The 27,780-nt window shown below is 42.8% G+C and overlaps 1 protein-coding gene across 2 annotated transcripts; it reads right to left on the bottom strand.

Moving 5' to 3' along the window:
* Nucleotides 1-5,702: 5,702 nt before the first annotated feature.
* On the bottom strand, nt 5,703-27,334 carry LOC109898008 (cytoplasmic polyadenylation element-binding protein 2). 2 transcript variants are annotated; one of them, XM_020492731.2, is made up of 11 exons: nt 25,870-27,334; nt 23,836-24,108; nt 20,827-20,917; nt 18,806-18,856; nt 17,529-17,552; nt 15,841-16,008; nt 15,640-15,729; nt 14,747-14,865; nt 14,489-14,603; nt 13,840-14,021; nt 5,703-12,507 (listed from the first exon to the last, which is right to left on the bottom strand). In XM_020492731.2, exons 1-11 carry the CDS (start codon nt 26,395-26,397, stop codon nt 12,280-12,282), a joined length of 1,869 nt encoding a protein of 622 aa, XP_020348320.1. In that variant the 5' UTR covers nt 26,398-27,334; the 3' UTR covers nt 5,703-12,279. The 2 variants fall into 2 exon arrangements, with proteins under 2 accessions (XP_020348320.1, XP_020348321.1); XM_020492732.2 differs by lacking the exon at nt 17,529-17,552.
* Nucleotides 27,335-27,780: the final 446 nt, after the last annotated feature.

The raw sequence follows: 27,780 nt of genomic DNA, 5'->3' as shown, positions 1-27,780 counted from the left end.
AAGTGGGTGGGGTTATATCCTTCCTGTTTGGCCCTGTCCGGGGGTGTCCTCGGATGGGGCCACAGTGTCTCCTGACCCCTCCTGTCTCAGCCTCCAGTATTTATGCTGCAGTAGTTTATGTGTCAGGGGGTTAGGGTCAGTTTGTTATATCTGGAGTACTTCTCCTGTCCTATTCGGTGTCCTGTGTGAATTTAAGTGTGCTCTCTCTAATTCTCTCTTTCTCTCTTTCTTTCTCTCTCTCGGAGGACCTGAGCCCTAGGACCATGCCTCAGGACTACCTGACATGATGACTCCTTGCTGTCCCCAGTCCACCTGGCCGTGCTGCTGCTCCAGTTTCAACTGTTCTGCCTTATTATTATTGGACCATGCTGGTCATTTATGAACATTTGAACATCTTGGCCATGTTCTGTTATAATCTCCACCCGGCACAGCCAGAAGAGGACTGGCCACCCCACATAGCCTGGTTCCTCTCTAGGTTTCTTCCTAGGTTTTGGCCTTTCTAGGGAGTTTTTCCTAGCCACCGTGCTTCTACACCTGCGTTGCTTGCTGTTTGGGGTTTTAGGCTGCGTTTCTGTACAGCACTTTGAGATATCAGCTGATGTACGAAGGGCTATATAAATAAATTTGATTTGATTTGATTCATACGCATAGAAAAAGTGTGATTTATCAAACAATCTTTTGAGTGTCATACGCACATGGTAGGAGATCACCAATGATAAATACCAATTGTTCTCAACCTCAGTGCTCGTACACGGCCTTGGCTAGGGAAGGTTTAGCTAAAAGGGTTAAGGTTTGGGTTAGGGGAAGGGTTAGCTAACATGCTAAGTAGTTGCACAGTAGTTAAAAAGTAGTAAGTAGTTGAAAAGTTGCTAAATAGCTAAAATGCTAAAGCTGTCTGTGATGAGATTCAAACTCGCAATATTTGGGTAACCATCAGTCTTATGTAACCATGCCAAACATAACATATCATACTAATTTGAATGTCCAGGATTTACATTTAATATGTTACGTCTAGTCTATGAGACCAGGCTGGAAATGCATCACGTCTCAAATCTTCCAACAGAGGAAGACAGACATCGCTGATTCAATTTCCCATTATCTCAGTCTTTTATAGTGTTTCACCAATGGTTTCACTTTCACACGTACCTCTCATTTAACAAATGACTGTCCTTTATATGGATTATTATTGTAACAAATGCACTGATGTGGTCTAATTATATGATATAGCCTGTCATGTTGCACGAATTGACAATGGAAATCGAAAAATTGAACTCTCACATTCACACATTTTTCAACATACAATATCCATTATTTTCCCCATTCTCTATTCTACCCTTGACAAACAGTTCCCTTATTCCAGCACTGGGCATTGTGAGTACGCATGGTCATGGCTGTGCGTACATTTATGCACACTCTCAAGCAAACGTTCATATTGATAAATCTCACATTTTGCGTGGAAATGATCCCATGCATGGTTTACACACAGATTTGTGCTGTTGATATATTCGTTTTTCATACAGGTAGACCTACCTCTATTGTACTGATGTGAACTACTACTATTATACATGTTTCTAGCCTATTACATTTTCAATCAAATCAAATTTTATTGGTCACATACACATGGGTTAGCAGATGTTAATGCGAGTGTAGCGAAATGCTTGAGCTTCTAGTTCGACCGTGCAGTAATATCTAACAAGTGATCTAACAATTTCACAACAACTACCTTCTACACACAAGTGTAAAGGAATGAAGGTGAGTAAATATGGAGGTTTACTATGAAGTTGACTAAGTATGGAGGTTTACTATGAAGGTGAGTAAATATGGAGGTTTACTATGAACGTGAGTAAATATGTTTTGAGGGGGGGAAAAAAAAGATTTATACCAATTATTCCAGGCACTTTGTATGGTGTTTACGTGTGTGGATCCAGCAGCCATGCAAGTGTAGCAGATAACATTGACTGACTAGGCCTACAGTAGGACTCGCCGTATCACGCAAGTGTCAAGGCTGTGTAGGCTACGCTCGCCAAATAGGCTACACAGCAATTGCTAAATGCTTTTGGGAACTTCGGCAGAATTTTTTTAACGTAGACCCAGTGAGGCAAAAAAAGACAACGTCGGAGTTTAATTCAATAACAGAGAAGCTGCGAAATGGAGAGTTGAAAATAAATAGAACGGAGGTCCAAAACAGTAGCCTAATGTTTGGGAAAGATTTGGTGAAGTGGTAAAAGAGGATGATAGCAGTGCCGGCGATGTTATGTGTGATGATTGTAAGGCGCTATACACATTTGACACTTCACGATTGGGACTTCAAAATGGCCAGCCAAGGAAAATGCAGGCTACTGGTTCAGATCAAATCAAATCAAATCAAATTTATTTATATAGCCCTTCGTACATCAGCTGATATCTCAAAGTGCTGTACAGAAACCCAGCCTAAAACCCCAAACAGCAAGCAATGCAGGTGGAGAAGCACGGTGGCTAGGAAAAACTCCCTAGAAAGGCCAATACCTAGGAAGAAACCTAGAGAGGAACCAGGCTATGTGGGGTGGCCAGTCCTCTTCTGGCTGTGCCGGGTGGAGATTATAACAGAACATGGTCAAGATGTTCAATGTTCATAAATGACCAGCATGGTCGAATAATAATAAGGCAGAACAGTTGAAACTAGAGCAGCAGCACAGTCAGGTGGAAGTTGAAACTGGAGCAGCAGCATGGCCAGGTAGACTGGGGACAGCAAGGAGTCATCATGTCAGGTAGTCCTGGGGCATGGTCCTAGGGCTCAGGTCAGTTGAAACTGGAACAGCAGCATGGCCAGGTGGACTGGGGACAGCAAGGAGTCATCATGTCAGGTAGTCCTGGGGCATGGTCCTAGGGCTCAGGTCCTCCGAGAGAGAGAAAGAAAGAGAGAAGGAGAGAATTAGAGAACGCACACTTAGATTCACACAGGACACCGAATAGGACAGGAGAAGTACTCCAGATATAACAAACTGACCCCAGCCCCCCGACACATAAACTACTGCAGCATAAATACTGGAGGCTGAGACAGGAGGGGTCAGGAGACACTGTGGCCCCATCCGAGGACACCCCCGGACAGGGCCAAACAGGAAGGATATAACCCCACCCACTTTGCCAAAGCACAGCCCCCACACCACTAGAGGGATATCTTCAACCACCAACCTACCATTCAGATGGGTTAAATGGAATACAAGCCTGGAATCTGGACACTGACTGTAGGTCTATAACTTCTCACATAGCATAATTTAATATGAACTCATGCACAATTAAGGATTTCTTAGAGTAAAACATCATATGTACATTTTGACTTAGGAACAATTGTATTGGTCACATACACATATTTAGCAGATGTTATTGCGGGTGTAGCGAAACGCTTGTGTTCCTAGCTCCAACAGTGCAGTAGTATCTAACAATTCAAAACCATACACACAAATCTAAAAGTAAAAGAATGGAATTAAGAAATATATAAATATTAGGACGAGCAATGTTGGACTGGCATTGACTAAAATACAGTAGAATACAGAATATACATGTGAAATGAGTAAAACAGTATGTAAACAATATTGAAGTGACTAGTGTTTCGTAATTAAAATGACCTGAGATTCCATGTCTATGTACATATGGCAGCAGCCTCTAAATTGCAGTGTTGAGTAACCGGGTGGTAGCCAGCTAGTTCTAAAAGCTGAGTACCACAACCAGATAAAATATGCATCCAAGCTGAACGGAAATCTTATCAGAAATATGTTGGGTAGTTTTCACAGCTTTACATTTCCTTCAAGCTGGTCAAACTGAAATTTAGGCTACTAATACCAGATCAATGTGCAGAGGTACTAGGCTTATAATCTTAGTGATCATAGCACTGACATAACGTATGGAATGAAGGAACATGCAGATGTTTGATTTGCCAGTTGAATGCTCTTACCACAGGCTTGAGATCTGCTCCTCATGTTGACCACTTGAACGACTTCAAATTATGATATTTATGTCAATCCTCAGGTCTCCTTCCTGGTCACAGTCCTGTCTCCTTGGTGATGAGAATTGAGGAGAATGTCCTTGGATAACATAGTTGTCTCACTCAATCTCTCTGTCGCTCTCTTACCCTCCGCCTGTGTACTCAAACATCTGTATAGGACTCCCTCTGTCTCTCTGCTCCCTTTCAGAGTCTTGTAAACCTTCCCCTCTCTGTTTCACTCCCACCGCTCCCTCTTTCTCCCTCATCCACTCCCTCTTTCTCCCTCATCCACTCCCTCTGTCTCCCTCATCCACTCCCTCTGTCTCCATACAAACTTTCCACAAAGCAAAACAACTATCACCGACTCAAGTTCAGAGTGCAGGCCTGAACACACACCCTTTTCCTCCATAAAGCAACCATAAAGAGTCAACTCTTCACACCATACATCATTCTGGAGTGTGATTCTTGTAACTCAATGATCATTCAGGTAAAGTACAGTATTAGCTACTCTGAGAAGTTGTAGCAATAGCCACATTTAGCCTCTAGATGGAGCTATATATACAGTAAAAGAAGGACAGAGAGGAGGGGAAATAGGGCCTTTGGTAAAGGAGTGCTGTAGGATGGGATCCTGGCTGGTGTTTGGCTACTGACACACCATTTCTCAGTGGAAACACAGCTAGGTGTTCTGAGTGTGCAAATGACCGTCACATTTACCCTGGTCATGGTCAAACCTGGCCATCTGTCAAAACTGATCTCAAAACCCATTTACTCTGAAACGATCTTCCCTCGCTCCCACACTCTCTCAGGATGCTTGATGTGCTAAGCAGTATATCATATGGACTGCACAATGATCCTGGCCTTATATTTACTAGTCCCAGTGGAGCCCAGCCTCTGGCTGGGTCAATCTATAACGCAACATTTAATCACTTTTCAAGAAGACTAGATTACATACAGGTAACTGCCAAAATAAAGGAAACACCAACATAAAATGTCTTAATAGGGTGTTGGGCCACCATGAGCCAGAACAGCTTCAATATGCCTTGGAATAGATTCTACAAGAGTCTGGAACTCTATAGGAGGGATGCGACACCATTCTTCCTCCAGAAATTACAATTTGGTGTTTTGTTGGTAGAAAATGCTGCAGCAGAATCTCCCGTAAGTGTTCAATGGGTTGAGATCTGGTGACACACACACAAACACACACCCTCTTTAAACCCCCTATGCTCCTTAGAGACCCCTCTTTCAAAGGCACTAAGATCTCTTCTTCTAGCCATAAACAATGGGCAACTGGACATTTTTATACATGACCCTAAGAATGATGGAATGTTAATTGGTTAATTAACTCAGGAACCACACCTGTGTGGAAGCACCTGCTTTCAATGTACTTTGTGTTAACTTATTTTGACAGTTACCTGTATGTTTCATATCACTCACCACTCCTATTCAGACATACAACTAAAATACTCCTTATGCAGTTAGGCTAGAAAGCAGAGGGTAATTTCTCCCTATATACTGTAGCTTAGTCAAGAATAGCTAAGCAATAGCGATGGCATCCTAAACCAGTGATTCCCAACCACGGGTACAAGGACCCATGGGGGTTCTTGAGAAGACTCATGAGACCATAGGCTTACAGGTGGTTAAATGCATGAGGAGGTACATCAGGGGTACTCCGGGCAAAGAAAAACAACTGTCCTAAACATTAGGCAGAGCCATAGAGACAAACACAGAGAAAAACGGCAAGCATGTTGTGTCCGAACAGAATGGGTCTTTATTTATTCAGGAAATTAAAGAAAACAGATTGTAATCAACACACCATTTAAATACAAAACAAACAAACATTTTAATCAACATTATATCTATTTTGCATATCAAAGAACCATTGAGTAATAATTACAATCGGTACACCTCAAACCACTTTTGTGAATCCATACACCAACTCAAATTTAGAAATTAGTTACTTTAACAATATTACAAAGATTTAGCTTAAAAAATTATTCAAATTAAAATAATATCTATGCAATTAGCCTCTTAAAATTGTATATATTGCCACATAAAAATACAAAATAATATCAATGACATACAAAATGAAAAATGTTTCAAAGTATTCTACTATTAAATGAAATGTAAAAAATGAAAATGAAATGAAATAGAAATATGCATGAAAAAGTATCTCTTTTTGTTAGCAAAACACTATTGAAAATAATTACAATCATTTACATCAGTACAAAGATATCTGGATTTAAAAATAGTTGCAATGAAAAGGGGTTTCTTTTCTGACAGTAAAAAATGACACTGTGGATCAGAAATATGCAAAATATGCAATGAAAAAAATAAATCTGCATTAAAAAGGTTTACACTGTAATTCTTACTTTTTATACAAACATTAGAAACAGTATTGCACGTCACAACACAGAATCGAGGTTAGTCAGCCTTTCAAAATGTGTTATATTCAAGTTTCAGAGCATCTATGAGGAGAGGCACCGCGGGCCTCGATGCAACAGGGGGAGAATCTCAAGTGTCTTCCATGAATATAATAGAACCCTCAACGTTTCTTTCCTTCAATTAAAAGGTGTAAAGCTGAAATTATATATCAACCATTTAGACATATTAAAACAGTTATATAGTAATACATCAATATATACATAATGACATGATTTTTGAAATTGTTTTTCTTTTTGTCTTTCAACAGAGCCCGGCTTAATAACATAATTAGAATATTAGGACAACTAAAATATGTATCATAATAATAATAACAAACCTATTGAAATAAAAAATACAATCAAAATCAAATAGTTATTTGTCTACTAAAAAGTGAAATAAATATGATTCTTAAAAATACAAAGACACACACATTCAGTGCCTTCGGAAAGTATTGAGACCCCTTGGCTTTTTCCACATTTTGTTATGTTACAACCCTACTCTAACATTTATTAAATAGTTTTTCCCCCCTCATCAATCTACACACAATGCCCAATAATGACAAAATATTTGCACATGTATTAAGAACCTTTACTCAGTACTTGTTGAAGCACTTTTGGCAGCGATTACAGCATCGGATCTTCTTGGGTATGACACTACAAGCTTGGCACACCTGTATTTGGGGAGTTGCTCCCATTCTTCTCTGCAGATCTTCTCAAGCTCTGTCAGGTTGGATGGGGAGTGTTGCTGCATAGCTATTTACAGGTCTCTCCAGAGATGTTCGGTCGGGTTCAAGTCTGGGCTCTGGCTGGGCCACTCAAGGCCATTCAGAGACTTGTCCCAAAGCCACTCCTGCGTTGTCTTGGCTGTGTGCTTAGGGTCGTTGTCCTGTTGGAAGGTGAACCTTCGCCCCAGTCGGAGGTCTTGAGCACTCTGAAGCAGGTTTTTGGCAAACTCCAAGTGGACTGTCATGTGCCTTTTACTGAGGAGTGGCTTCCGTCTGGCCACTCTACCATAAAGGCCTGATTGGTGGAGTGCTGCAGAGATGGTTGTCCTTCTGGAAGGTTCAATCTCCACAGAGGAACTCTAGAGATCTGTCAGAGTGACCATTGGATTCTTGGTCACCTCCCTCCCCCAATTGCTCAGTTTTGCCGGGCGGCCAGCTCTATGAAGAGTCTTGGTGGTTCCAAACTTCCTCCATTTAAGAATGATGGAGGCCACTGTGTAATTGGGGACCTTCAATGCTGCAGAAATGTTTTGGTACCCTTCCCCAGATCTGTGCCTCGACACAATCCTGTCTCGTAGCTCTACGGAAAATTCCTTCGACCTCTTGGGTTGGTTTTTAATCTGACATGCATTGTGTGCCTTTCCAAATCATGTAAAATCAATAGAATTTACCGCAGGTGGACTCCAACAATCATGTTGTAGAAACATCTCAAGAATGATCAATGGAGACAGGATGCACCTGAGCTCAATTTCTAATGTCATAGCAAAGGGTCTGAATACTTATGCAAATAAAATGTCTAAAAACCTGTTTTTGCTTTGTCATTATGGGGTACTTTTTGTCAATTTAATCAATTTTAGAATAATGCTGTAACATAATAAAACGTGAAAAAAGTCAAGGGGTCTGAATACTTTCCGAAGGCACTGTACAAGGTAACAGTGTTCAACATATTACTCAAATTACTCAACAAACAGCACAAGGAGTCAAGTGTTACAGGGCAATGGTGACAATGTAAAAGCGAGCTCTGTTCTGTTCTGAGCAGAACACCAACCACACCACGAACGCCGTACAAGAAGGGTGGCTGGTGGCTAAAGGATCCCTCATTTGCTTTGAAGCTGTTGCTCATCATTTTTTGGCTACCATTTTGTAGAGCCAGTCATCATAGCTCAGCACCCTGTTAATTTACAGAGAGAGGGGCAGAAACACATTCCCTGTAACAACGGGATTCAGTTTGAATATATTAGAACGTATTAGATAACTACTTCCTTCACATAGAAAAACCTAAGACCACCGCCTCCGCACACAATTATGAAAAAATTGTATTCAATAAATCATCTGGTAGAATTATAAATAGGTAGAAGTTTGTTAGAACAGAATTTTTCATGAGTAATGAAATGGAGAAAAATAGGTTGTTACCCAAACCACGTCTGCATTGTATCAGCTATCGAACTGCTAGGGTGAAAAATGAGTCAAGAATCAAATCATCCAAGGGAAAAGAGAGGGAAATATAGAAAGGGAAGTGCATAATATATTATCAAAAGTGATTAGAGATGCTTGGGACAGGGAGGGGGTCAAAAGTTCAAGACGTTAAACAAATGAATGTTCTAATAATACAGTATGTGAATAAACAAACATAAAATCGTATCCCCATAGGGTAGTAACAGCAACACTTGACACCTAACCTACGGGATACCAAGGACTCCACACCAGGGCATGAAACACTATGACACAGGAATAACAGGGATATTACCCTGTAGAGATACAGACATGTACAGTACCATACAGCTGATATGCTAATGCACCAGCAGTTCATTACTCACAGAGAGAGGGATTGTCCCCTGAAAAGTATTTAAGAGCGATGTCCTCACAGGGTCACAGTTAGAGAAAACGAAGAACACAGTTAATATGTATTCTGCAAACCCAAATGTTTTATTATTATCAGTGAAGGGGTGTGTCTTTGTCATCTTTCACTAGCAGGACATAGAACTTGGCCACTTTCTATAGGTCTGGAGTCTCATAACTAGTAATTACTGTACATATGAGAGACAGATTTCTTATAGAACAGTTTCATCCAACTGCAAAATTCATAGCCTGATAACACGACCCAGGAACAAATATTGGACAGATGCTTCCTTACGAATCCTTCTCCATGACAACATTTGAACAGCGGTATGGATTAGCCAACTAGTGTAACACATGGCACACTACACCGCACAAACACACATCTCCCAGTCGTATGCCTGCAGTTAGCTGATCCAGCCAGGCTACTGTGTGTGTTTTTGGTCTTTTAAGTGCTTTGCTACATTAGAGTAACCACAGTAACTATAAAAAGGTGGGGAGGAAAGGAGGGGTGAAGGCAAAATATTGTGATGTTCTCATTCTCGTATATCTACATTGTTACTAAACTAAAACCTCTGTCCACACACTAACAAGACCCACACAGACAGCACAGAGACGACACTAGCCATTGACTAAACACCACTCAGCTTCTCAACAGCTTCTTCATTCCTCACAAACCACCACGTCACAAAATGGTGGCATCCACTAGTCTAGAACCAATATAGCATTTTTTTGTATAAGTATGTCGGATCAAACAACGTATCAACATCAATGCATGCAAGATGTTTTAAGTAAGTAGTTTTAATGTATTTTTCTTGATCGCCATGGTATTTTGAACACCTAGGCTTCTATTGTTTTTGTACATGCTACTCACTGTAGGATTGAGTGGTTTCTGTTATATGATATCTGTTTATGTATGATATCTGCTATATGATATCTGTTTATGTATGATATCTGCTATATGATATCTGTTATATGATATCTGTTTATGTATGATATTTGCTATATGATATCTGTTATATGATATCTGTTTATGTATGATATCTGTTATGATATCTGTTATATGATATCTGTTAGATTATATCTGTTATATGATATCTGTTTATGTATGATATCTGTTATATATCTGTTATATGATATCTGTTAGATGATATCTATTTATGTATGATATCTGTTATATGATATCTGTTATATGATATCTGTTTATGTATGATATCTGATATATGATATCTGCTATATGATATCTGTTTATGTATGATATCTGCTATATGATATCTGTTATATGATATCTGTTTATGTATGATATTTGCTATATGATATCTGTTATATGATATCTGTTATATGATATCTGTTTATGTATGATATCTGTTATGATATCTGTTAGATGATATCTGTTAGATGATATCTGTTAGATGATATCTGTTAGATGATATCTGTTATATGATATCTGTTTATGTATGATATCTGTTATATGATATCTGTTAGATGATATCTATTTATGTATGATATCTGTTATATGATATCTGTTATATGATATCTGATATATGATATATGTTATATGATATCTGTTTATGTATGATATCTGTTATATGATATCTGATATCTGATATATGTTATATGATATCTGTTTATGTATGATATCTGTTATATGATATCTGTTTCCTGTATGTGTTGGTTAAGTCTATCCTGCATGTGTTGGTTAAGTCTATCCTGCATGTGTTGGTTAAGTCTATCCTGCATGTGTTGGTTAAGTCTATCCTGCATGTGTTGGTTAAGTCTATCCTTCATGTGTTGGTTAAGTCTATCCTGCATGTGTTGGTTAAGTCTATCCTGCATGTGTTGGTTAAGTCTATCCTGCATGTGTTGGTTAAGTCTATCCTGCATGTGTTGGTTAAGTCTATCCTGCATGTGTTGGTTAAGTCTATCCTGTATGTGTTGGTTAAGTCTATCCTGTATGTGTTGGTTAAGTCTATCCTGCATGTGTTGGTTAAGTCTATCCTGCATGTGTTGGTTAAGTCTATCCTGTATGTGTTGGTTAAGTCTATCCTGCATGTGTTGGTTAAGTCTATCCTGCATGTGTTGGTTAAGTCTATCCTGCATGTGTTGGTTAAGTCTATCCTGTATGTGTTGGTTAATTCTATCCTGTATGTGTTGGTTAAGTCTATCCTGTATGTGTTGGTTAAGTCTATCCTGTATGTGTTGGTTAAGTCTATCCTGCATGTGTTGGTTAAGTCTATCCTGTATGTGTTGGTTAAGTCTATCCTGTATGTGTTGGTTAAGTCTATCCTGCATGTGTTGGTTAAGTCTATCCTGCATGTGTTGGTTAAGTCTATCCTGCATGTGTTGGTTAAGTCTATCCTGTATGTGTTGGTTAAGTCTATCCTGCATGTGTTGGTTAAGTCTATCCTGTATGTGTTGGTTAAGTCTATCCTGCATGTGTTGGTTAAGTCTATCCTGCATGTGTTGGTTAAGTCTATCCTGCATGCACAAACATGCATTTTAATTTTCACATTCTATTCTTCCATGGCAATGGGGGCCATGAGTGTTTGAGTGCAGACTGCATTTCATTTTCAAGATTACGGTTTACAGATGCTGTTAATATATAACACCTATACATCTATTCATATATTATGTATAGCAGCAAAGCTTTTAATATATCTTGTGATTCAAAATGTTAAATAGAGTTAATACAAACCAGATTCATATTTATAGTTGTATTTTTTCAGGTCAAAATGAGAGCAAAAATAACCCTATAATTTTTGTACCTCTTCCCCAATAAGGAAAAAGAGAACATAGCAACAATGAACAATTAAAGTTTGTTTTGTGGCAGAAGTGTATCCCTTTTACGCTTCCTATCATTTTGCTACCTTTGGTAAATGACCTGGGGCAGGTGTCCAGATTATCGAATCAAGGTTTTCCCAGAAACAAGGGCACGCTACACCCACTAGGGGGTGGCTAGCAGCAGACAAACAGACAGACAGGCTACCCCCATGCAAAAACATTCTACGTTAAATCTCACATATAAAAATAATTTGAAAAACTACAAAACATCTATCTCTTTTTAAATATCCTCTTAAAAAATATGAAGGTACCACAAAAAAAGTTGTTAGAGCCTGAGATGTGAAAGAGGGGGGGGGGGGGGGATTGGTGAAAAACTGAGGCTTGTAATGTTTGGCTGCTACAAAAGATAGATATATTGTATACTGTTATGTACTCTATACTGATAGCTTACGGTAAGAAGCAGGGCGATGACACTTTTTCCTGTCTGGCGATGTCTCTCTTCCTTGACTGTTGCTTCTGACCATGTCTCCATAGTGACATGTGATCGAGTTTCTCTTCAGTTCCAGCGGAAGTGAATTTGCCTTGGGCGGTCAGCCCCCTCTTTGACCAGCGGCTTGTGGAACTCTCGGCCGGCGCGGGAGTGGATGTTAGCCCAGCAGAACTCACAGTAGTACTGCAGGCAGGTCACGTTGGCGCAGAAGAAAGGGGCAAACTTCCCCCCACAACGCGCCCCCTGGCACTCATCACAAAGCTGGTCATCCAGAACATAGGGCTTCACCTCCACCTGCAGGGGTACAGGGGCATGGAGGGGATGAGAAGTGGAATACTCAGACACAGCACAGATACATACACTGAGTGTACAAAACATTAGGAACACCTTCCCAATATTGAGTTTCACCCCATTTTGCCCTCAGAACAGCCTCAATTCGTAGAGGGATGGACTCTACAAGGTGTCAAAAGCGTTCCACAGGGATGCTGGCCCATGTTGACTCCAATGCTTCCCACAGTTCTGTCAAGTTGGCTGGATGTCCTTAGGGTGGTGGACCATTCTTGACACACACAGGAAACTGTTGAGCGTGAAAAACCCAGCAGCGTTGCAGTTCTTGACAAACTCAATCCAGTGCGCCTGGCACCTACCACCATCCATACCCTGTTCAAATGCACTTAAATATTTTATCTTGCCCATTCACCCTCTGAATGGCACACATACACAATCCATCTCAATTGTCTCAAGACTTAAAAATCCTTCTTTAACCTGTCTACACTGAAGATCATAGCTTTCACCTGGATTCACCTGGTCAGTCTATGTCATGGAAAGAGCAGGTGTTCCTAATGTTTTGCAAGCTCAGTGTATACTGAGAAATAGGATAAGGATAATATAGGATAATAGGATAAGTGTATATTTGACCGGCAGACAATCTGCAGTATGGCGGCGGACGGCATTATGCTAACCCAACTTTTATGACTTTCCATAACCCTGACCTTAACCTCAGCGAAACAACTTAAATTTAACCTAAACCTGATATTTGTTCCTAAACCTACCCTTAATTAACTTCGACCAGTATGCCTAAATTAAATTTTTGTTCTGCCTGTCGAAAATCCAAATAATATACCTATAAAATAATAGGTGTGGATGTAAATACATGTAGCATACAGCATGTAAATACACTGAGAAAGCACAGATAAAATGCTGGTATACATACTGAGAGATGAACATGCTACTATACAAGGACAGGGTTGACAAGGACAAGGACAGGGTTGACAAGGACAAGGACAGGGTTGAGGCTCTGTGAGATTTAAAGACAAAGGAGTCAGCTCTGAGAAATGGAACTAATTCAATCAGCACTAACAAGCATTCTCTTCTCCATAGCAACCACCGTCTAACTATCTGCGTGTGATGCTGAGGGAACACACACACTCTTTTCCTTTGAACCACAAATCCTCAGGAGGACTGATCCTCTCACACTCTCCCTCTCTTACTCTCTCTCTCTCTTCATCCCTAGAAAATCATGAGGAGAACATCTCTGACAGGATTGTGTGGTTAATGAGAGGGAGCGGTGGGTGGGAGGGAGGGAAGGATGGCAGGGAAAGAGGGAGAAAGGGAGGAGGGCTATACCCGCTTGTCAATGTCTCCATGTTGCAGCTGGACGAATCTGGCGCTGATAGCAGCGATGTAACTCTGCTGATTGGAGAAGGCCACGCGCCCCGCCCCTTTTGGGTACTTGAGCTCTGGATCGGTGTCGATGCCAGCGTAGCAGACCCCCCCATAGAGACGGTCCATAATCATGGCCAACTCCACTGGAGAGAGATGAGAGAAAGAGACAGAACAGAAGAAACGAGAGAGAATGGGGGGAGGAGATGGGGAGGTGACACATGAGTAGGTGAGATGGGGGAGGGGCAAGAGTGAAAGAGTAGAGGAGGGGGTTGTCAGATGAATTATACGAGATGTGATTACACGGGGGAAACATTGCCAGCATTTCAGACGGTCCATATTACTTCAAACACAACATCTGTTTATCTATTTACCATCACCAACATGAACATACCGATCCAATTACATACTGAGTAGATCAACTAGAGCAGAGCTGCCCAACCCTCTACTTGGAGAGCTACTGTCCTGTAGGTTTTCACTCCAACCCTAATCTAGCACACCTTAATAATTAGCTGGTGTATAAACTGAACCAGGTTAGACTTGGGTTGGAGTGAAAAACTACAGGAGCGTTGGAGAGCTCTGTGATAGAGGGAGATTGTGTCTGTGTGTTTACCTGCTCTGAGAGGGCGTGGAACGCCTCCTACGAAGATGGTCTTTCGAGGATCCAGAGCCTGAGAGCCGTCCATCACAAAGTCACTGTCACTCAGGTTCCATGGACGAATCTGGACCTAGAGACACACACCCGTACACACATATCCCATACATTTAATCATCGCCAGATAGAATTACACAGTGTAGGTGTTGCTAGTCTCACAGATGTCCTTGCTGGTGGGAATGGCCCAACAGAGAGCTGGGTTTGTGTTGGACTCACAGGCTTGTCTTTGATGGTGGGGCTGGAGACACAGAGGTAGAGCTTGCCATCCTCCTCCATGCAGGCCTCGATCAGAGCCTGCACTGAGCTCTCCTCCTGGAACAGCAGGAAGGCGTAACCTAGGCAACACACAACACACTCTCAGGGGATAGCACCTGGAAAGCATATCCAATAGTGGGGGGAAATACTGCTATACACTGAATTATTCCCATTTGACCAAGTACTATATACACAGACTATGTAGGTAGTCATAATGGAAAGAGAATGTGGGTTAACTTAGCTGTGCTGTCTCTTCCAGCAGTCACAGGGACTGCATTGATAGCTACAGGCCATATATATACAGTATACGGTGCTAAAACATACCTTTATGACATACTGTACCTTTATGACATACTGTACCTTTATGACATACTGTACCTTTATGACATGCTGTACCTTTATGTCATATTGTACCTTTATGACATACTGTACCTTTATGACATACTGTACCTTTATGACATACTGTACCTTTATGTCATATTGTACCTTTATGACATACTGTACCTTTATGTCATACTGTACCTTTATGTCATATTGTACCTTTATGACATACTGTACCTTTATGACATACTGTACCTTTATGTCATATTGTACCTTTATGTCATACTGTACCTTTATGTCATATTGTACCTTTATGACATACTGTACCTTTATGACATACTGTACCTTTATGACATACTGTACCTTTATGTCATATTGTACCTTTATGACATACTGTACCTTTATGTCATATTGTACCTTTATGTCATATTGTACCTTTATGACATACTGTACCTTTATGACATACTATACGTTTATGACATACTGTACCTTTATGTCAGTTTCAGTTAAAGGAATTCTGAGCAGAGCTTTACCTTTCGGGGGGAAGTAGGATTTGCTCTCAGCCTTGTGTGGCCAGTCCACCACCAGGTGGCCAAAGCGACGGAAACTGTTGGTGATCTCATCTGACGAGAGAAAGATAGAAGGAGCAGGGAGCAGGGAGCAGGGGGAAAGAAGAAGGAACCAACGTGAGTCACTGAACTAACACGATTGTGTTATGCTCTTCCTCCTCTCACCTTCATCTATGTCAGGGGGAAGGCCGCCCACAAACACTTTGCGGGAGAAACGCTCAATGCGCTCCCCGTTTGGGTGGGGGTAACAGTTGGTGTCAAGCCCTGGGACTCCCTGGTTATCGTGCCCGTCATCAAGGAGGCTGTCTTCAATTGGGAACAGGGACGAGCGGCCTTGAGAAGAAGAGGTCAGAGGTCAGACCGCATAGACAATGACATCCACATAGATACACACAAACATACATACAGTCACATCACAAGGCACCCATACTTCTCCTGTGCACATTCAATATTTGGGGGTTTGTAAACAACAGAAGCAACCAATGGTTCTGTACTATCTCTGTTATAACACCCAATGACAGTTATTAGATTGAACACTCGTGGAGCCCAATTGCTTAATGTTACATATCTCAGAGGAGGCTGGTGGGAAGAGCTATAGGAGGACAGGCTCATTTTTATGGCTGGAATGGAATAAATGGAAAATTATCAAACCTATGGACACCACATTTTTGACTCTGTTCCATGAATTCCATTCCAGCCATTACAATGAGCCCTTCCTCATATAGCTCCTCCCACCAGCCTGATCTGATACACTTCTCATTTTATAATGAATCACATGATAAATGCAAAGGGTCTATAACAACATGTGCCATGGCTGTTGACAACTGTCATCAGGCTTTGTGCTTTGTAGCTACAATGTAAAGTATAAACATGAAGTGAAAGAGGATTATGTGCAATCTAGTATAGATGTGCTGTAAGACCAAGACACGGAACCATGATTCTCCAGCCAGAGCTCTGTGACTGACTGACAGACAGCAGACAGAGAGGACAGGATAGAGATCTGGTAAGAATGCAGTAGCAGGGGTTAGAGTAATGGACTGAGGAAAACCTATGGTTTACTGAGTCTGAAACCTATAGCAATGTGCTATGTCTGGATGTAAACACATATGGTGCAGCACAGTGACCTGTAACATAGTACAATCAAAAACAAAAAGCAACTGCTGAGGACACCACGTATTATTCATACTAAATCTTTTTTTTGTTGTCTCCCACATCAGTTAAAGGCCCAATGCAGTCATTTTGTATCAATATCAAATCATTTCTGGGTAGCAATTAAGTACCTTACTGTAATAGTTTTCCATTAAAATGGAAAAATATATACATTATACATTACACAGATATATACAAAAACTATTCTTCAAGGAAGAATTTTGCTAGGACTGTCTGGGAGTGGTCTGAGTAGGGAGGGAAAACTTAAAACTAGCTGTTATTGGCAGGAAGGTTTGGAACTTTGTTATTGGTCTATTAACCAATTTACCGCCTGGTGATAACACCAGGCAAGCAGAAACTCCCGCCCGTGCAAACACACTGATTAGAAGGTCCTTTGTGGATTGTATTTTCAACTAGTAACTATCAGGAAATAACACCGATAAAAAAAGACACTTTTACAGTGCTAGTTTCATCAGCTGTTTTACAATATGATACAAAACACAGGAAAAAAGATCATTTTGACTGAACTGAGCCTTTTCACGGTTGGTGATGAGTCATGCTGACGCTAGAAACACTGAATCGTTTGTATCCAGACACTGTTTTGGTAGCTGCAGTTCAGTAGCATTACACCATGCTGTGTAGTGTATGTACACGCAACACACATGACATGACACAGACTGCACGTCACATGAAGGCGGCTTTACCTCGACGTCTCCCATAGCTCCTTGCTGTACGTAAACAAAGTAAAGAATGGTTTTATGTCTTGCAGACATTCCTCGCAAAGTAAATCACCCACAGACCTGGCTGGTACCACTGACACTACAGAGCAATCAAACTATGGCCCTCTAGTACCATTATTTACCCCTACCCCCTTTCATCTCCTCCTCATCTGACTGCATGGTTGGAGTATCATAAAACCTTATTATGGTCACAAGATTGTCATTGCGTTTCCCTCCACAGTTTTTATGTGAGTAATGTCATTGTGTATCAAAACAAGTGTCATGGAAGTGTCTGTTCTATAAACGTTGACACATCATTTGTTCGTTCGACATAGTGGGATCTTTTTGTGTCGTTAAAATGAATTACGCAACAAATTGTGGTGGAAATGATTACTTGCGCAATTGTTTGATAGAATAACTAGCATGTGGAGGTACATTTGCTGTCATGCGATGCTATGCTGGTGGTCCTCCCACTGCAACTTGGAAATGCATGCAGAGTTTAGGCTACAGGGTGGTGAAAGTGCACGGTGATGAGCTTGATGCTCCTTTCCAATAAATATTGAGGGTCTTAATTTGTATCAAATTAAGTGGCATGATGATCAGTGCTTAGCTGCCAATTAACAAATTTTGCAGTATAACTGCGGTTACAGTGCAGTATAACTGCATTCTGCAATTACTGAGTCCAAAATACCACAGTCGACTGCAGTTACTGCACTTTTACTGCAGTTTCAAAGCGAACTGTTCTCTGAGAGCAGAATGTGCAAAAAAACAGATTGGGCAAATTTGTCTTAAGACTTAGACAACTAGTCATTTCACTTCATCATGCGAAGGACACTATTAAACATTCCTCTTGGACATACAGTACTTCATTATCTTAAGCCACTGTAGGATTACAGCAACAATGCATATCCCTCATGAGGTTTTTAGAGTTCACATGATGGCTGACTTTGTCGTATAGATTCTATATACATATATTACAGGAGACATGTTTACTACACTGTTACTACTGTCTACTGTCAGTCTAACTGACACACACAGCACAGCATAGGAGAACCAACACTACTCATTAAACAAAGCAATCCCGAAGTTCAGAAAATAAATGAAGTTCAGAAATGTTCCATTCTACACATACTGTCTAGCCTGCTTCTCGAACTAGCCTGGTTAAGCGTCCCCAATGTGATAATCATGATATGGAAACATTTACACTGAAAAAGAGATGGAAAAAGAGACACAAGCTGGCGTTGGCCAGGAGAGATAATTACCATTGAGCATGAGCAGGCCGTCGGCTCCAGGGTGAGGGCATCCCACACGGCCTGACATTAGAGAGAGACACACACAACACACACACACACACACATACACACAGGGATGAGACTCTCAGCAGATGGAGAGGCCAGGGCGAGGCCATCACGGGCACGGCCATGTATATGGAGCAGCAGCACCCTTGTCACATGGCTATAGCCTACTGAGCTGTAGTGTCAGAAACAGAACACAGAACAATACCCTGTTGATCCATGGAGACAGCTTGAGCTGGAAAAATATATATATATAGAACTTGCTTAGCATGTTAAGCTACAGAGAATGTTACCTAGAATGCAATGCAAAACCTGAATCACTTGCTATTATGTAAACATTGCCAATGTCAACATCGCCAACTTCCTGGTTATCTAAATGTTTTATCACAAAGTAAAACCCTGAATCAATTTGGGTTAACCCTAATGAAGTATCAGAAGCAAATGTCAGTTATTTAATGGAAAGAACCTCAGACGTGTGAACAGAGAAAGAATGCATACCGGCAAATGATCTGATCTCCAGTTGAAAAAGAAGCAACCCTTTTTCCACTGCCATGTTAGCATGGTAGATCTCCCATGCCCAATTAGCTAAGCTAATTTCTAAAGCCCTGTTAGGTTTGTGCTTGCCTTCTGCTTCTGCTCTGTTAGCTTAGCCCTGTGCCTAGCAGTCAGGGCTATAAATGGCAAAGACCACCCTCCCCTACTGTCCCCTCCCCTCCACCCTCCTCTCCGCACTCCTCTGGCTGTCACATGCTGTGTGTGAATGTGCGATCATGTCTAAATTTAGTCTGTTTCCCTTTGGTTCTCTGTGCTGTGAATACTGGCCTATGTCGGCAGAGCGATGGGTCAGTAACCAGAAGGTCGCTGGTTCGAATCCATGAGCCAATTAGGTGACAAGTCTGCTGGTGTGCCGTTGAGCAAGGCACTTAACACTAATTGTTCCTGTAAGTTGTTCTGGATAAGACTATCTGCTAAATGACTAAAATGTCCGCTCTATCTGCTCCTGCAGGCTAAACAAGAAATTCAACTCCATAGTCCTGGACAGGTGGAATACAGGACACTGGCTGTGAGAATGACATTGCTATCTAGACTAGTAAATAATTCACAATAATAATAGTCTTTCATGGGTAGTATACTGTGTCAAATTCAATGTAAGGGAATGTGCTATGTACTGTAAATTTAAAATTGTCTCCCAGTCTCTGCCATATAGGCTTAGGAGCCTCCTGTCCGTGGTTTGAGGGAGTATGTTGAAGCCAGTAGGCTTAACCATGTGTGTAGCTAGCCAGGAGTCATTTTACACTGACTGCAGTTTACCTGGATGGAGTCTCTCCTCAAGATCCAGCACCTGGGCCAGCCCTGTCACTCTACTCCTGGGCCAGTCCTGTCACTCTACTCCTGGGCCAGCTCAGTCACCCTACTCCTGGGCAAGCTCAGTCACCCTACTCCTGGGCAAGCTCAGTCACCCTACTCCTGGGCCAACCCTGTCACCCTACTCCTGGGCAAGCTCAGTCACCCTACTCCTGGGCCAGCCCTGCCACCCTACTCCTGGGCAAGCTCTGTAACCCTACTCCTGGGCCAGCCCAGTCACCCTACTCCTTGTCCCTTTGAGGAGTGTCCTACCCTATCCTATCTGGACAGAGAGTGCTGCCAGGCTGCCTGACTCCTGTCTGTCAGTGTGCCCCAGGTTAAGCAGTAGCAGTAGCAGCAGGATCAGGGCTGTAAGTTAATTTAAAGGCACAGCTGGTGGTGGCAGTAATACTTACTCTTACCAGGGAGAACATAAGCTGCTCGCGCTGGGGAAAACAACATGCCTCGAGGAGGGAGCAGGAAGCCTGTCAGTTCCTTGGGAAAGAGTATGCTGCGCCTCAAATGCATTCCCCCTAATCACCATTCTCCACAATCACAATGCCCTTCCCCATTATACAGTGAGTAAGTACAGTAAGTATGAGAATTAACGACGGTGGGGAGGGAGTAAATAAGTAGTGTCTCACCCTTCATTGGATCCTGCTCCGCCCGCATGATGTCAATCAGAGAGCTTTCCAGTGAGTGCATGTTTAGACTGTCGTACATTCTAGATCGATCCTGAGGGGAGAGAGGGAAGGACAGAGATATGAAGGCTTAAACAACTGGGGAAAAAACTGTCAAACTGAAACACACACATACAACAACTGGAACCCTGCAGTGGTCTGGTACATACTGTAGGCATGGTTAAGCCTGTGGGTGTGGCTTAATATTCTGCATGTGGACAGCACATCCATGGATAAAAAACAAATCTGTATTTGTTCACTTCAGGGGTACTAAGGTATGCTTGTGAGCAGAATGGGCCCAATGATGGATTCACCAGGAACTCTGGAGCACGTCAGAAAGACAGACAGACAGACAGACAGACAGACAGACAGACAGACAGACAGACAGACAGACAGACTCAACCTTTATAACATACCACAGACGGCAGAGCCTTTAGAAGAAAGACTTAGAAAATTGTTTATACAGATCTGTGCCCTCTCCCGGTTGAGAACAAGAGGCAAGATAGTAAAAGGTCATATCAGCACCTCTCACAACTTAATATTTACACTATTATCTAATTAGACAATAAAAATAAAAACATTTTCTACGTGCTGAAAATGCTAGACGTATGTTCATCACATAGCCAGACCACCACTCAACAGTACTCCACACACTACTTCTCCACAGACAGGATTGAAAACACTCATCTAAAAGTGGTCCAGTGGTCAATCTGTGTGTGATTTTTAGGCTAACGTTAGGCTAACGTTTACTGCCTGACTCTGAGGCATAAGTCAGGGCCCCTGACAGTAAGAGGAAGGGCAGAGAGAAAAGGCCATTGGTTGGATAATAACAGATTATTACAGGCAGACCGGCCAGGTTCCCTCCAGTCCTGTTTATAGCTGGGCTTTACACAGAGGAAAAAACAACATGGCCGTTAAATATCCTATAGCCTGTCATCGGGTGCACATTCTAGTTTATGTGATGCTGTAGCAACTGTAGCAACTGAAGGAGTGTTGCCACACTGTCACCGAATAAGAATGTAGTACAGGTCTGTGTAGTATAACATCCTTTATATGGTATGACATATCTTATGAAGGATTTATAAAGGCATTATTATGGAATGATCGAAGCGTGTAGGAATGTACACTCCACGGAATAGGCAGTAGGTCACCTCTCTTTCTCTCCCAGTGCCAGCATACACCCCTCTCTCTCTCCCTCTACATATCTCTGTCAATGACGTTCACATCATGATGAAGCACAAATGCAAAAAGCCCTATCCAAACATAACACAGAGGAAGGAAGGAAAAGAGAGGAGACGTGTATGGAATCTGAGGAATTGCTAGTCGGACACTGTTTATGGAAATGAACAATTCATGGAGCCTCGCCTGCTTCCTGGAAGAGGAAGAGCAGAGCCATGACAGAAGGGAGAAAGTGATGAGGGGATTACTTTGAAAAATAGAACAGGGGAATAACTAGCGTGTTTTTCCAGTCTCCACCTGGGAAAATACAGTATGGCGACGGTGGCCCACCCAAAGATCCTTTCTTAAGGCCTTCTGCCTCCAGTTTCCCCCTTTGTACTTAAAAGGTCAGAACTGTGCTGTGCATAATTAGATGACATCAGTTATGGGTCTTGAAGTATGTGTACATAGAGCTATAACAACTCCCATCCTGAAATAGACTCAGGTGAAACCTGCTAAACGTGGTGTTAAAGTAGCTTTAAAGCAGCCCTACTCCCTGACACCTCCCACTATGGCAGAAATAAATAACACTGCTCCCGTCTGATTGAAATGGTAATTCTGCTCGTCATCTGGGAGTGACATTGATTCTCAGCTGTGTGTTTTCTAAAGAGCCCCTTTACTCTTTCCCCCTTCCTCTCTCCCCCCTCTGCTCCCTCCCGGCTCTCTGTCTTCCTCTCTCCCCCCTCTGCTCCCTCCCGGCTCTCTGTCTTCCTCTCTCCCCCCTCTGCTCCCTCCCGGCTCTCTGTCTTCCCCTCTGCCTCCTGCTTTGCTTTCTCTGTCTGGCTTTCTGCGTTTGATGTTTGTCGCCTTCCTGCTCCTTCTTTCTCACAATCCTACACTGAAACACTCTGCACTTTGAAAACAGGGCTGTGAATATTAAACTGTCCCATTCCCATCATTTAAACTGTTCTTCTGTCATCCCTGCTCTCTCTCTCTACCTTTCATCGACCACTCTCTCTCAAACACCCACTCTCTCACTCACTCTCTGGCTTCAATATCTAATTCAGGAAATAATTCCGTAATCCTATGAGTCCGGCCCTATTTCACTCACTGCATTAAAACCCTTTTACACTACACCCACCAGTATACAACACACACACACACACACACACACACACACACACACACACACACACACACACACACACACACACACACACACACACACACACACACACAGACCCCTGTAAATTTACACTGAGTGTACAAAACATTAGCAACAGCCTCAATTCGTCAGGGCATGGAATCTACAAGCTGTCAAAGCATTCCACAGGGATGCTGATCCATATTGACTCCAATGCTTCCCACAGTTGTGTCAAGTTGACTGGATGTTCTTTGGGTGGTGGACCATTTTTGATACACACGGGAAACTGTTGAGCGTGAAAAACCCAGCAGCGGTGCAGTTCTTGACACACTCAAACTGGTGTGCATGGCACCTACTACCATACCTCGTTCAAAGGCACTTAAATCTTTTGTCTTGCCCATTCACCCTCTGAATGGCACACATACACAATGCATGTCTCAATTGTCTCAAGGCTTAAAAATCCTTATTTAACCTGACTTCTCCCCTTCATCTACACTGATTGAAGTGGATTTAACAGGTGACATCAATACGGGATCATAGCTTTCACCTGGATTCACCTGGTCAGTCTATGTCATAGAAAGAGCAGGTGTTCCTAATGTTTTGTAGGTTTAAAGCAGCACTCAGTCTATGCTTACTGAGAAAAACACAGACACCACAGTCAAAGCACGTACCTGGAGAGGCATAAGCGTGTTACTGTTACTGTCTGTTCGGAACATGTTCTCCTCAATCCAGGCCTTGGGGCCCATGGGGCCGGCGGAACGGGGGAACTTGGGCGGTGCGATGACGTTACTGGAGAAGGGTTTTTTCATGGGGGAGACCTGGCTGACAGAGCCCGGGATGCCCATGCCTCCACCATGACGGTGGTCCCGACCCCAGGACATACCACCAGAGCTCCAACCACTCCCCTGGTGACTGCCCCCCCAGGGAGATTGCTTCACCATGGGCTAGAGAGAGAGAGAGAGAGAGAGAGAGAGAGAGAGAGAGAGCGAGAGAGAGAGGACGGGGAGGAGTGGATAGAGACTGAATGTGAAATTGTATTCATTGTTGGTATTTTGTGTGTTTTTTTGATCCTGTGTTTCCCTCTGCAACAGCCTACAATGACCTGGTTCTGCGGAGGGGTTGGAAGGGTAAGAAGATTTAGGGCTTTAAGACTAATACAAAGTATCCCGTGCACACTGACACCACCAACATCCATTTCTCTCTCCCTCTCTCTTCCGCTCTCTCTCACCACACACTCACACAATGACATTTACATTTGAGTAATTTAGTGGACGCTCTTATCCAGAGCTACTTCAAGTTAGTGCATTCATCTTAAGATAGCTTGGTGGGATAACCACATATCCCAGTCATAGTAAGTACATGAACCTCTCCCTCAACGTCAGAAAGACAATGGAGCTGATCGTTGACTACAGGAAACGGAGGGCTGACCACTCCCCCATTCACATTGACGGGGCTGTAGAGGAGTGGGTCGAGAACTTCAAGTTAATCGGTGTTCACATCACTAAGGATCTATCATGATCCACACACACCAACACAGTCGTGAAGAGGGCATGACAATGCCTCTTCCCCTCAGGAGGTTGAGAAGATTTAACGATCCTCAAAAAGTTCTACAGTTCTACAGCTGCACCATTGAGAGCATCCTGACTGGCGGCATCACTGCATGGTATGGCAACTGCTTGGCATCTGACCGCAAGGCGCAGGGGGTAGTGCGTACGGCCCAGTACATCACTGAGACCAAGCTCCCTGCCATCCAGGACCTGTATACCAGGCGGTGTCAAAGGAAGGCCCTAAAAATGGTCACTTACTCCAGCCACACAAGTAATAAACTGTTCTCTCTACAGCACGGCAAGCAGTACCGATGCACCAAGTCTGGCACCAACAGAACCCTGAACAGCTTCTACCCCCAAGCCATAAGACCGCTAAATAGTTAGTTAAATAGTCCAGGTAGCTATTTAACTATCTGCATTGACCCTTTCTGCACTAACTTTCTTTTGTCTCATCACACACACTACTGTTTATTATCTGTGACTTTATTCCTAGTTGTATGTACATATCTACCTCAATTACCTCGTACCCCTGCACACCGACTCGGTATTGGTACCCCGTGTATAGAGCCAAGTTATCGCTGCTCATTGTGTATTTATTATTATGTGTTTTACCTGTCTATTATTTCTCTATTTTCTTTCTCTGCATTGTTGGGAAGGGCCCGTAAGTAAGCATTTCACTGTTAGTCTACACCTGTTGTTTACCAAGCATGTGATGAATACAATTACATTTGAACCTCAGATCTATTAGTCACACGCATGCAAACACACACACTCACACACACAGTGTGGGGTTTATTGAATAATGTAATCCCTGCCTTACATTGGCCCGGGCAGCTCTTACATGTTCTGGGAGCACAGGGACGCATTTGTTTTCATCATCATAGCTGCTTTAATGCACTTCTGTATAGTAGGCTAACTAACATGTAATAACATATTCATAACCATGGCCTGAGCCTGAGCCTAATACAAATCTAGGAGTGACATTGATGTGCACTAATTTACATTAGCTTTACAAAAAAGTATTATATTAATATCTCCCACCCACTCTAACAGTTTCTATATATCTGTCATTTTAAAGGATCAATTCTCTATTCTATGGGGATCCTGGTTATGGTTTCCGTGTCAACAGATGCGTAGAGAGGACTGGAGATAGCTCACCTGGTGGTGGTGGTTGTAGTTGTTCCTCTGCTGCAGGAAGACGCCTTGCTGGTGCTGATGATGGTGCTGGGGGTGCATCTGGGGGCTGACTGGGGACCGGCGGCTCTGCTGCGTCTGCTGAGGGGCGTTGATCTGGTGCGAGAACGGACTGGAGAAGCCCTGCACGTTAATGCCGGGGCACGGATTAGCCGACACTGGAGAAAAACTCTGGAAGAAGGCTGGGTTGATGGAGGAGGGGATACCGGGATAAAAGCTGTTGTCTGGCTCGGTATGAGCCATTTGATTAATCGCGTTTGCGTGGTGGATAGGGTTGGCCGAGTTGGAGACGGGTGGTGGGGAGCTGGTCTGAACCGACCACGGGGTTCCGAATCCATGGAGTGGAGGTGAAGCTGAGCCACCACTCGGGTTCTGCATGTCTTGGTTCTGGAGGTTTGGAAAACCGCCCCCGAGACTTCCGGCCAACATATTGCCGGTGCCACTGCCACTGCCATTGCCGTTATTTATATGGTGGGTGATGAGGGAGTCCATTTGTATCTGAACCTTGTTTGGATTTACGGAAGTGGGCGATGGCGACGCGACAGTCTCCACATCGGCTTCAACCTCCCCCACTGGCGATCCGCTGATTCGTCCGGGGCTGGAGTCTGTGCTGCACGCGGGTTTGGTGGAGACTTGAGCGGTGAAAGGCTGCCTCAGCGGCAGGTGACTGAATTTTCCTTGGGGTAGGGGCGACTCAGTGCATCCAAACTCAGCTAGCTGATGTATTTTCCAGTCGTGCTGAAGGTCAAATATAGACTGTGTAGGGCAAAAATTATCTTGACCAAAATCTGGATTCTGGTTCAGGTGGTTGTAGTTGGAAGTGAGGGCTCCCAGCTGGTTGTTGGTTTCATTTGGTTGCTGTATCCCGGCTTTATTGACTGTGTTGTTTTGTCTGTACTACTTTTCCTCTGTTGGCGGGGATCGTTGTTCGGTTGTCACCCCCACAGGCTCATCCTGCATGTTTTGCCGATGCGCAGCAACTGACAGGAACAGTGGGGACAAGGCGGCGACGCTACTGTGCGAGACCAAGGGCGAGCCGGGGCGCAACTGGCGGATGGAAACCGGAGAAGAGGAGGAGCAGATATTAGAGTGCGTCCGTCGAGGAGTAGAGCGGTGTCCAATGGTCGCTGTCTGTAATAAACCAAAACGTAATCATCCATTTATTTATCTACAAATATGGATGAACGCAGTTGTCCATTCCTCCGCCTAGAACAACATAGGAGAATGTGCAGAATAGATGCGTCGACAGATAAATAGTCTATGAGAGATGAGAGGTTTGTCTCTGTTTGGTCGGCGTTTTCTACAATGAATATTTATTTCTTATTTTAAACACGATGAATCTAAGCCCCTATTTATTCATGTTAAAGTTAGCCTTATATTGTCGCCTCCGAAATCCAGTCCTGTCCGACCGTATACCCCCTCCTCTCGATACCGGCTGTACTGCTGCGGAAGAGGATTAAAGGTCTCGATGGAGGCTACGTCACGATCGCATCAAGTTCTGTTCTATCCCTTGCTCCGCCCTTTTTAGTGAATGCTGCTGATCGCTTCTACCGGGGCCGAGCTGCAAACACCGCATAAATCTTTCATTTTTCACAAGGTCCAGTAGCCTACTTCGTCATGACGCTTTAAATTACACATGAGTTTGTCCACTGCAGGTTTGGGTGGGAATGGGAACATCCAGTCCTATGTGTCAGATATCCATCAGATACCCCATCTCCACCATCATATGCTTTATTCCTACTGATGTTGTGTCACACATGGACTAAAAGCATACATTCTTGCCTAAAGAGATTGAATATATAGGCCTTAAACAGGTAATTAACTGTTTTGTGTCCAGAGCAGCTGTCATAGAACAGTGCCAAGTTGTATAAAACA

This window comes from Oncorhynchus kisutch, linkage group LG10 (assembly GCF_002021735.2).
Source record: "Oncorhynchus kisutch isolate 150728-3 linkage group LG10, Okis_V2, whole genome shotgun sequence".
Classification (NCBI taxonomy): Eukaryota; Metazoa; Chordata; class Actinopteri; order Salmoniformes; family Salmonidae; genus Oncorhynchus; species Oncorhynchus kisutch.
This window is presented reverse-complemented; position numbering and strand designations above follow the sequence as displayed.